The sequence below is a fragment of the Limulus polyphemus genome, unplaced genomic scaffold, assembly GCF_000517525.1.
Source record: "Limulus polyphemus unplaced genomic scaffold, Limulus_polyphemus-2.1.2 Scaffold1981, whole genome shotgun sequence".
Classification (NCBI taxonomy): domain Eukaryota; kingdom Metazoa; phylum Arthropoda; class Merostomata; order Xiphosura; family Limulidae; genus Limulus; species Limulus polyphemus.
The window spans coordinates 1-12,963 of NW_013667591.1; the positions used below are offsets into that span (position 1 = coordinate 1).

General features: G+C 30.5%; 1 protein-coding gene across 1 annotated transcript in view; it reads left to right on the plus strand.

Moving 5' to 3' along the window:
- Positions 1 to 1,165: 1,165 nt before the first annotated feature.
- Positions 1,166 to 12,963, plus strand: part of LOC106465558 (BRO1 domain-containing protein BROX-like) — a 45,096-nt gene continuing 33,298 nt past the window's right edge. Inside the window, exons 1-3 of the mRNA XM_013925785.2 lie at positions 1,166 to 1,338; positions 5,681 to 5,884; positions 7,368 to 7,463. Of these exons, the coding sequence (XP_013781239.1) occupies positions 1,238 to 1,338; positions 5,681 to 5,884; positions 7,368 to 7,463 (401 nt within the window). The 5' untranslated portion in view covers positions 1,166 to 1,237. The remainder of the gene's footprint in view (positions 1,339 to 5,680; positions 5,885 to 7,367; positions 7,464 to 12,963) is intronic.

Below are 12,963 nucleotides of genomic sequence, written 5' to 3' on the forward strand. Positions count from 1 at the left end.
ACACTAGTCATGTGACTTCGATGACGCAACAATACTATTTGGTAAGCACAGCTCCCGACGAAGCATTTTGTTCTATGCCAAAGCTCATCAGGCCGGTTGCGTTATGACCAGTTGTGTTACAGACTCTTTTAGGGCTACGGTTAAGATTATGTTTTAATTCTAACATTTATAAATTGTATTTTTATAGAAACTAGCTGTACTAGTATAGCGTTAAGAAAATTTGACCTACTTTTTATGTCCCATAACTCTTTGGTATCCAAGTTCCTTGTACAGCCGGAACCTATGTCTGTTACACCAGTGGTTGTAACATACAAAACTTAAATTGGAGCATCTTACAATAAGCCAGATAATAATTACAGTCAACTCCTTATTTGCAGGTTCAATAGAGATTTCTATTGCATTTAGTAAAGTGCATCGTTTGATTAATTTTTGATGTCGAATATATAACACTTATATCTGCTTCAGAAATTCTTCCAGTACTGGAAGTATAGTTAACGTTTATGTAATTTTTTTTAATCTATAAGGAAAGTGGCACAAGTCTTTAAACCAGGAAGCAAATACACTCATATACCCTGGTTGAAGTATCTATAAATTTGTATTTAATTTTTCTCTCAGGCATTTCATAGCGATAAGGTTATAAAGTTTGTGATACCTGTGTTATTGAAGACTTGGATAAATTTTACTTAGAGAATTAAAATTATTTGGTATTATTATTAATCTTGAATGTTACAAAATGCCCATTTTAAAAATATTTTCATTAAGCTACAAGAACCAACGGATAATAATTGTTATATATTTCTATAAATATTGCTGAGCAACTGACAGTTAAAAATTGCTTTTGCGGTCATGTACACTGTTTTGTTTTTGTTCTATACAAGTGAAAGGGAAAACAATAATCGAGCGTCCCCAATGTGTCGAAACACTATATTACTATTTTTTTTTTAAATAAGTGAAAGACAAACATTATCATCATTACATACTCACAAAATTGTTTTAAGTTGTAGGTCAGTTAGTGGCTACTACATTCATTTAAATATAAGAAGTTGATATTAACTTAAAGTATTATTGAACTTAATTTATAAATTAAAATAAAAACAAACAAACAAAAAGCTTTTATTATGCGACAGAAAGCCACAGGAGCCACATTTCATAAAGGTTATGATGTCACAGAAAATGTCACACAATTTCTCGTTTTTTTTGCACGTCAGTTCCTAATATTTGTCATACGTAAACAATTATGGCGCATTGGTTTCATCGTAATCCTTTGAAGGCAACTGTTAATGTTCGTTTTGCCATAAAAGTGTTTTCTAATGACGGCCAAGCACTTAAAATATGCAGGTATGCACTTCTTACATTCGAATGAAAATAACTGACGTTTGATTTCAACATCTTATTTATTTATTAAATTTAAAATAAAAAAAGCTTAACTTTAAGGCTTAAGTTAAGACTACCGACTAGATTAGAGTAACTCAGCCTCAATAACCGAATAAGACGTTAACTTACTTTAACGTCCTAAGTTAAAAGTTAAATTTAAGTTTTAGCTCCCGGAGAGGGTGGACTATAACATTATATTTACCACAGTATTAGTATTACTATCGCAAGTAACGGGATACTCCCTTTTTTTATTATTATTATAATTTGATCACCGACGCTATCACTATCAGTCAATAGTTACGCAGTTTTATTGTTATTATTTTATATAAATAAAGTTAACACTGTTTGAAATATAATTATACATAGCTTAACCCTATCTTTGATAAACTTATAAAGTAGTACTACTAATAGTAGAGTGTACTATCTTTTAATTGTTAGAAAAATAAAATTTTCGTAGCTACTAAGCTAGAAATACTACTGCTTAACAGCTTTACTACTTTCAGTGTGAGGGTATTTTCAGACTCACTGATTTATTTTACGCTGGTTACAGGTAAGGATAATAACTGCAAATAACAGGAGGAACAGATAGGATAAGAATCATGGAGTTAAAACTAAATTTTATTTGTGTTGAAGAAAAAGAGACTGACTAGGGAGTTCATTAAGAAAACATAATGTTCATTACGTTTATAAAAATAGGGAGTTCCAGAGAATTATAGTTCTTGGTCATGGAAGCATGTGAATGCAAAATTGCAGTTGTGAATAATTCAATCTCACATAAATAAAATACTACTTATTGTACACTGAACAACAAATGGAAAATGTCTACAGTACTAATACATGCTGAATATGCAAGATTTATTTCAAGGCAACCATACTTTTACTAACTTGAAATCGGCTTTAAAAAACATCACGAAGATTGCTAAAGCCAATTCCACCCCCCCCCATTTGTCAGTGACCATCAAGTGAATGTTAAAACTGAAATCAGGGTGTCAGATTGAATTGGCTGGACCAACAAGGGCATGTGATACATCAAACCACAACTCTCTTGATGCTCTACCTTAGTCTGATTGGTTTCATTGGATCCAGAAGCATTTAGTATTTGAAAACACACAAATAAAACTTTATAACCATTTAAAATTCTTTTTTTTGTCATTGTATTAATAGAAAAAAGGGTACACAATAAACTTGTTGTTGCGGACTACATAATGCATAAACTGATACATATATATGTCTGCCCAAATCAAACCAACAGCATGTCAAAAAATGATAAATGGGGATTGTAAACAGCCTATATGTTGCCCTGGCAACATTTTGCTTTATGTAATATTGTTAGTTTTAAGCAGACTATGTTGTCCTGACAACAGTTTGCTATATGTCATATCGTTGGGTGTGGTAACAAATGATTTATCAATTACTTTATGACATGATGTAGAATTGGTATAGGTTACTACTGATATATACCTGTCAATCATGGTATTTCAGGTTTACAACCAATGTGATTACAAAATCTCACCTATTCTTTCACAGGTACACAGGTAAGTTCATACTTCATTATTAACATTTGGTTATGGAGAATTTTCATTTTATCTATCCACATAATATGAATACAAGTGTACGAGTTTGAAATGAATGGATGATTTTGGGACTACATTTTATCTTGCCTTGATACGTGTCATGCAGTATCAGGTTACCAAGTAAAACAATAAATCACTGACATTTTGTTAAAATTGTTCTAATGGAAAGGTAGCATGGAGCAAAAGGTCGATTTACAGGTATGATTTTTAATTGTTTGTCATTAATTATGAACTAAGTAACTGAACTTGCAATGTAAAGCTACTAATCTGTGAACATGGAATCCAGTGGTGGGTGAATTTTATTGTTATTTTCATTACTACAAAATCACTGAAACTTCCTAGTAAAAAGGATCCAAAACACTTTTTGAATTTATTTCTAAGGTACGGAAGTAGTCGCAAGAGGGTTAATATTTTTTTTGTGATAAATCTTGCTCATAAATACTTACACAGTTATGTCAGTCTGTTTTCTTAAGGGCACATTGGTTTTGTGTAATTTATACTCATGAATAGATAATATTAACTCTCTCAAAATGGGCTTGGTCAATTTGACTGACCATGTGGCCTCTTTGTACTCATTCAAAGTCATTATAGATTTGATATGACTTAACTTTTAATATAATATGTATATCTTCATGAAATTTGGCAGTATTTCAGTAAACATACAAAAAAATCATATTTTTTAGTGAAGTATTTTTAATAAACTAAAAATAGACTTGTTCTTGAATATATCAAGTATTTGTTTGAATAGTCCTTGTGCAAAGTGATTTTCACGTTAAGATCAAAAACACTTTTCTTTCTCTCAAAAATCTCAAATTTCATTTGTATAATCTCTAAAACCTTCTAAGTACATTTCAAATGTTTATTTTCAGTAAAACTTTATATTTTATCTGTAATTTTCTCTACCATAACTCTATACAAGGTAGATCAATTTCACTGACCTTGTAACCACCAAAAAAAAAAAATCTAAATAAAACAAAATTACCTTCTTTTTCTTTCTAGAATGACTTCAAATGTAGTATCCGAAGTAGCTTTAAACTTGTAAAAGTGTACATCTATTTATAATTAAATTTTATTGTTTTATTGCCCTTTGAACTGTGTCTAATCACTATTTGCACCATTATAAGTTGTAAATCACTTGGGGAATGTGCAGCTCAGTTATGCTAATGAATTACATTACTCATGAGCTACTCTGAGCTGCTCGCATGTGTCTCATGAAATATTAATCTAAACATCATTAACCTAAAGAGTTCCGTATTTTTACATTTTAGTTATTTTTATAATAGTAAATAAAGAATAAACACGAAAGACAAGAAATACTTACCCATGTCAGTGACACTTAACTCTACCTTTTTTGTACAAATAGTAGTAATGCACTAAGTAATTTTTATTTAATTAAATATTACACCAAAGAACATAGATTAATGACATGTAAAAAGTAGACAATTTCCTGTAACTCTCAAAAATTTTCTGGATTTCTAAAAATGTGACAAAAACCATTACAAATTTATCCAAGCTAGTCGTTAACTTCCCCATGGGAATGAACCATGTATTTTAAGTGAAATTAACAATATTCTGTTCAGAACACAATGTTATACAATATGTCATTTGATAGATGAAAACCTTCGCTTTCTATTGGTTATAGATAATGTATAATTAAAAGGAAGAGAGAACTATTAATGAATCCTGAAAAAGATGATGTAACAGGTGGGTGTGGTATGTGGTGTATGATTTTCTATGTGATAGCTCTGTAATGATACAGAATTGAAGGCTATAAAAATTATGGTTTGTCTGAGCAATGACAATTTTATAGTGAGTAATTTACATTGAATTTCATACTTTTTGGAGGAGTGATGGATAAAATAGAGAAGATACTTAGAGAAAATGTGTCATGATAGAGGAAATTCAGGATTTTTTAAAAATATTGCCTTATAGAATTAAGAACTTAGAACTTGTATACTATTAAAATCCGAATTATTAGCTAAGATTTTGTGTCATTCGCAGTAAAGGATACCTGTGGCGATAGGGTTAAAAGATAACGCTTGTTCACTCTAGTTGACTCTCCTCACTTGTATTTCCAGCTGAAAAATGATTGATGTCTTATTAAACCCACACTTTTCTTTCTAATTTTGTGATTGGTCAGAATTGGGGTTCTTAGTTACATAATTTATGTCTTCTGTCATGAATTGGAAACCACTGAGTATATTGTCAACTATGCTTAATATTAACTTCTGATCAAAGCAAGCTACCTACATATATCAGAACTAAAAATATATGCCTAGTAATAAGTATAGATAATTAACTATTTTATGAAAGAGGTATGATGTAACTTACAGACAACAGTTATAAATTCTGCACCCATAATTGGCCCAATGTGCATTTTGTGTAGGAATAGTGTATAATAGCATTTCATAAACATTTGTTCTGTTGTAGGCTACTGTTTACAAGGCCTTTTCCTCAGTTCTAGGAATCAACAGGTGAATTGAACTATAATGCTAAAATTCAGTCATATAACAGGTATCAAATTATATAGTTGTTATATGAAACATATTTGCTCATCATATGTGATGAGTTCTATATTATAACAAGCTGGGTGATGCTTTTTCAGTCTTTATTAACTCTCATTAGACCATCTAGGTTATGTGTTTAAACAAAATTTACACTGAACTGATTGATATCAAAACTGTCATTTTTTTAAATATACAAAAATAAGATCTTATACTATACTTGTATAGTGAGTTGACACAAGCTCGGAACAGTCTATTGGAGTTGCTTTGTGATCCAAATCATACTGTGACTGCTGTAGAAACTGCACTAAACAACTACCTGGCACTACTTCAGGGTCTTTTTATTGCTGCAGATGAAAGGGGAGGAGAAAGCAAGTTAAGGTATGCGCTTCGGTTCAGATGGACAAATTCCTTGCTGGGTAATACTCCTAGGTAAGTGTGCGCATTTGTGTGATCACAGTTAAGTGTATGTAAGTAATTTCAGAAAAGAAAAGATTAATGATTATTCTATTCTATTCTATTCTATACTGGGCAATTTAATTGACTAAACAATATAATCAATTACCCATGAGCAGTGATTACATCAAAGATACTGTCACATGAACTAATTGGTTAATTTAATTTACGAGAGTAACAAAAGATCTAGCACAGAGCCCTGAGATACATATCTTGTAATATTAATCCACTGTGATTTCACCACATTTATAATGTCATAATGTTGTTTTTTTAAATTATCCAGTGAAGATAATTCAAGGTCCAGTCCACATGACAAAAACAAATTATTTTTATTTCCTTTTTAATGTTTCTTTACATGCTTGTACATTTTAACTTCTTCTAGGCCTAATAGGCCTTTGCTCACAACCACACTATCTCTACTACAATAAAAAAACAAACAATTTACTTGTTAAAGTGATTCAGTATGCACAGTAGTTTACATGGATCCAAAAATGTACATACTGACTGATTCACTCTACTGGCTAGAAAACAGTTGTCTATCTTTATGTTTCACTGAAAACATACATACCTGGCTTGTTGACTGGCTGAACCAAATTTATGTCTGATTCTTGTTTTATATGTTTTACAAAGCCCCTATGTTTTTATGATGTCCATTTTGAATATTCTAAGTCTTCTCTCACAAACTTACTTGATGTTTATATTATGCACCCTCTAGCTAACATGAAAAATATAGTCTATGATAATAACAACCATCTGCCGTATACCACTTAAATAATTCCCAGCCCATTTAACTAGCTTGTCTTCTGTTGCAATAGATTTGTAATGTTATAGTCCATTAGAATTTAGATGGAAAATAGCACTGCTTATTTAAACCAGAAGATAATTTGTTTCAAAAATTTTACCTAGCAGAAATTGCTACACAAAATAACTTTGCATAGCATTTGATAAATTTGAAAAGCAAGGAAATAAAATGCTGTCTTGTGTATTCCGGAAAAAATACTGCATGAAATTGCATGATTCTCAAGAAAAATATTCAAAATACTATTTCCTGTAGTATTTCTTTGGATTCTCAACTTTGATAATGTTATTGTACAATACATTTCCTCTCTAGGCCTGTTCATGTAATATATTTTTCTATCCAAAATATATTTTTATCTTTCAAAATAGAAATTAGTCTTTGTCCTAAAATTACAGAAAAGGCCATAATCTAAGCTTAACATCTTAAAAATGCTTGTAATTTACAAACTGGCAGGTGCCAGTGCTATCTGTGTGTTTTACTTTTTGCAGGGTTAAAATAGATAGGCTTTTAAGTTCAAGTTTTTGTATGTTAATGTTGAATCATATTATTTTTATGGATTTCTGGATGTGCATACTGGCTTCTGTACTATCCAGGTAACTACTAGATTGTGCATGTTAGGTAAACTTGTAAAAAGTACAAGGAAGTTTGTGTTTGTTCTAGCTCTCAGCAGGATGTGGTGTTTGAACTGGTTTCTGTGTGTCAGAACACAGCCATATGGTTAATGAAGCATGCTGCTGTGAATGCAGGAAAAGATGAGTGAGTACTTTTCTATTATTAGTAAATTTCAAAATATAAAAATGAATATTTATAGGCCCATATGTAAACACATGTTTCCACACATCATATGATTATTAATAATTATTTCTGACTATAAGGAAACAAAAGAAAAATAAAGAAGGGTAGATTTGCTGTTGTTTTTTGTCTTGCAGAAATCTGTATGTATGGTGTGTGTGTGTGTGTGTGTGTATATTCTTTTACTGTGAAAAACTAAATTCTGTCAGGTCTAATTTATTTTGAAACTTCATACTCAAATTAAAAGAAAAGTCACAATTTTATTCCAGATGACAAACAGGCAAAACTTAGAATATTCTCATCACACAAATGATTACAGTATCTTGAACTGTATTTAAATGCCAATTAATATTAAAAGAAGAAACTGGTATATCATAACATTTACTGCCTTTCTTGTGGGATTACATTTAGTATCTCAGAGGCAAAAATATGAACATGTAAAAATAATACTTTTTGTATACTCTGGGGTAATTAATGAATGGTGATGATGCTTAATTTATTAACTGAGTAATACAGGCCTCAAGCATATTTTCAGAATCTAGGACCCAACACCCAAACTCAGGAGTCAGTGTGTCTAACCCAACTTAACTACTATTTATACCAGGAAATGGGGCTACACTAGTATCTCGATTATACGTGCCTCCGTTATCTGCATTTTTTTTTCTTTTCCCCCAATTTTTTAAAAATAATTGTACCATTACAATTCTGGACAATAATTTACATGTCTTGGAGAAATTGTCATTCAGAAATTAATTTTGGTTGCAAAAGTTCAGGTGTTGTATGATATCTGGGATTTTTGCATGCAGGATCTGGTGTTGTTCAAATTGTAAGTCGGCTGGTTCAAACCTAACCTTGCCTCTTTTATTTTTAGCTGTTAAGATAGGAATACCAAATATTTGTTTGTATCTTGGTTAATTTTATTTGATTAGTGATTAAAAACATAGTGTAAAAGACACACAAAATACACATTAAGATTTCTTAAAGATTTCACTCAACTTCAGTTGTCGTCCACCGTTCTATGCTGCATGATGAGTGTTCTTTGACCACAGATCCATGTTCAGGTTGTGTTGGGGTGTTGCCCAGATATGCATTGTGCTCTTCTCTATGGATAATTGGTAACTTCAGTCTGTTTAACAAAGGATTTTGCACAGGCATTGGTAGGGTCTATAGCAGAAAAAGTGCTGAAACTTAGGAGCTATTTACATCTATGTTAGTGATTAAATTCAACTAAAATGGGAGGGGCAATCAAAAGAGGAAGAATTGTAGGAGAAAAGGTGGAATTGGACTTGTGTAACTTACAAAATTTGAAAAAATTGAGCGTGACCGAATGACTGACCGGCACATTGCTATTATGATTGTGATGACTTTTATAATTTTTTCATGATAATGTGATTAAATGACAGTAAAAAGATTAATTTAAAACAAGGAATTTAAATATATTGAAAAATTTAGATTAAACAGTGGGCTAAGTAGTGAGATGCACTAGTGCCTCGATTATCTATTGTTTCTCTTATCTGCAATTTTTTGCTTTCCTCGGACCAGTGCGGATAATTGAGGCATCAGTGTATATTTATTTACTTTCTTAGCAACGTGTGCATGCTAATGATCATGTGATATCAACAACACTTGATAGTATTGCCTTAACTAACTGCCTATGGTCCCTTTTGAGTCTAAACACGTGCATTTATTGGTTGATTTGAGAGAAAGAAGAAAATGAAAAACGTGAAGTGCTGAATCCGCCAATATATCCTAGAAACAAAATTCGATTTTATGCAAAAATAGTTCAGGAGTTCCAAGAGTCCAGAACTGTTCTAGATTCAAATTCTATTTAATACAGTCCTATGCACAAATAAATTGGAAGAAAATACTAGGTGCCATGATGAAATGTTTAGTCACCATAGCTACCTGGCATCCAGGATTTGTTGAGGCCTGGGGTAATATATTAGATATGTTAAGTAGTTGAAACATATAAAAAATAATTAGTAGAAAAGTATTAAATGAGGGGATATAATTGAGGTGTTAAAAATTATTTCATGTTAGAACAAGGGAGCACAAATATAAATTTTTAGCAGGGTAAAAGTAATCTTCAACTTAGTTTTCTAACAGGGTGATTGGTCTTTGGAATAGGTTGTGTTTGGTTTGTCTATAAAACCTAAAAAAGTTTGTACTGTGCAGTGAGGATCTTTAAAAATTAGTAATTTAAAATATGAATTTGTTTTAAACAGTTTCAGAGATGCTTCTAATTCAACAACTGAAGACTGTTACTATGACACAAAAAATTTAAGAGTTAAAACAACTAAAAAATCATGTACATACCATAGCACTCAAAGCCACAGTCAGGATAATTCTAAATCCTTCATTTATATGTGGTTAAGCAATAAATAGCTCTTATAGGTGTGGTGTGCTCACATACTGAAAGGAGATATTGATTTCTCCTTGAAATTAACTAAATTTACTTGGTCTTCACAACATCAGTATCAAGACCTTTGAAACCTCAACACAAATGCGTAGTGTTTCATATTATATGTAAATTATTTGTGATTTTATGAACAATTAAATCAATTAAATAATGAAAATTAAGGTAAAAATGCATGACATGGAATAATACATGTTTGGTGAAAATGACTGGTCTTAATGAAAACTGTCAGGTTAAACCAGGAAAATGGCCACTTAAGTAATTGGTGATATTTTGATATAATATAAAGTATAGAATATCCTGAAAGCTTCATATCTTACATTTTACTACAAGAGGCATATTTCCACACATATACTTCATATAGCCTTACTGGGTAAGGAATGATGAATCAAGTACAGATTGAAATGTGTTTATTATAATGAATCCCTGATATGAAAATATGTGAAATGTCACTTTCAAAGGAACTTAACAGTTTCAGTGAATAAAATGTGAACAATTATTATACAAACATTCCCACATTAACATCACTTTATATCACAAGTAAATGCACTTAAAACACCTGAAAATGAATTACATTTAAGTGTTAAATATCAATAATAAAGAATGTTTGTCCAATACCACTAGTCTAAAAGGTTTCTTAAAGTAACCAAATATCAGCCAACTGAAGTACATGTGAACCACGTGATCTGATATTATATCTTGAGTTTATCATTTATTATTATTTAGTTCATTTTGTTAATCTATTTCAGTAATATACATTATTGTAATAGAACATTTATTAATGATCTTTCATTATTTAGAAAGATATATATTTTACTTGCTGAGAGGCAATTTAGTAGATATAAAATAGACCAGAACTGAACTTTATCTTTCTTGAACCAAGATTTTCATATATTGACACAAGGTTTACAAGGAAGAAATGGAATAAAAAGAAAACACTTAAAATTGTATAGAAGTATTTATGTTCAAAACATTGTTTTTTTTCACTTGAAATTCTATATAATATGTATTAAAATACAAATCCTTTCAAACCATTGGAGGTCAAGTGCTATATACATCCGTAATATCAAAGTTTAACATGTAGGCTTTTTATGTCTACATGTTGAGTTTTCACACTGCACTTTTGATAAATCAGCCCACATTATGGATTGTAGACTTTAAAGTAGCAGTTTAGGTCTTAATATTAGGTACAGAGGCAGAACTAGTGCAGGGCAGACAGGGCAATGCCTTGGGGCCTGGTCTGGTCTTTTCTTCTGAAAAAAGAGGCCCCGATCATTTCTTTGCTTCGGGACTCCTGAACTGCTTGTTCTGCCAATGATTAGATATTATATGCTTATTTAATGCTTATACTATATATGGTCTCACACAAAGAAAATCAGAAACTATATTTTCGTAATTAATCAAATGATATGTATTTTTCACATAAAAAAACATCAGAAAATTATATTCTAATAATCAATCAAACAGTATATTTGCTCTCGTATAAATAACATATAAAAAGTATATTCTAGTAATTAATCAAATGATATATATTTGTTGTCACATAAACAATAACTGAAAACTATATTCTAATAATCAGTCAAACAGTCTATATTTGTTCTTACATATATGACATCAGAAAGCTATATTCTACTAATCAATCAAACTATATTTGCTCTCAAGGAAGTGACATCAGAAAACTATTGTTTTTTTTGTTGGTAGGTTCTTTTAAATTATTTGTTGAAAAAATAATTCAATGTACAATCAAAGTAAATAATATCAAATTAGTTTACTTCTTCCTCAACATTTTTGCAAACTTCCTTCACCGTACACAACTGTAGACCATGTTTATAGATGACACTAACTGCACTGAGTTAACATAAAGAATAAACTTACTTGTATCACATTATGGCTGAAACAAAACAAAATTACTGATTGATTCACTCTTCTAGCTAATAATGACTATTCTACCTTGAAACAACTGTACAATCTTCACAATTATCTCTTGAATGTACTAGAAAACTTGATGTGAAATCTAAAATTTTCTATGCCTATCTGATCTTAACATTATTATTACCCACATATTCCTCTAGCTAACAAAAATTAACTCATCAAAAATATAGCTTACAACACTATATTCTTGTGATCAATCAAACAGCTATATTTATTCTCACATAAATGGCATCAGAAAATTATATTCTAATAATCAAACAGCTTGTGTTTTCTCTCAGATAAATATCATCAGAAAACCATATTCTAACAAGCAGTCAAACAGTCTATGTTTGCTCTTAGATAAATAACATCTTATAACTAATATCCAATCAAACAGTCTATTATGAAAGAACTTTCAAAGCTCAAACCTGCATAACAAATGTGTTTAAATAACAAATTACTTGTCCAGTATTTTGGTACATGATTTGTGTTGCCAGTATTTTAGTTACTGGAAACTAAAACATGGCAGCTATATCTATAGTGGTTACAGTTAATGCATATGTGCATTCAAAGCAAGGGAGGTGTAATTTTTCTTTAAGGGGCTAGCTTATTTTATTATTTTACTTTCATTATGATTTGATATATATAATGAACTCCCAACATAGTTATTATAGTGTTCAGTACGTAAATAACTGTTTTGACATTTCAGAATTGTATTGGATCATGTTAGTTGAAAAATGTTATGTTTATTTAGCTTTTAAGCTAAATTGTTTAATGTGTTTTCAGGAAATATTTGCACAGTATTGATAGTGATAGTGTTTGGATTCTGACTTTTAATTGACCATTATTTTGTGTTCTGATACTTTTTATTTCTAAACACTGACAATGCTTTTTTCAGAATGATATCTAGTAAAAAATGTATGACATAATTTGGTTCAAACTTGGCATACAATTAGGTGACTGTATGAATTTTTTATACCAGCCGCATTTACTATAGCTCATAATGTAACTAAGAAACCTTCATGTTAAAAATGTTTTTAAGAAGGTGCTTATACATTGTTTATTTAATTCAAATGTCAAAGGTGAATAATGTAATAGGTTGTCAAGAAATTAATGTCAGTTTTCTTTAGATGAAAA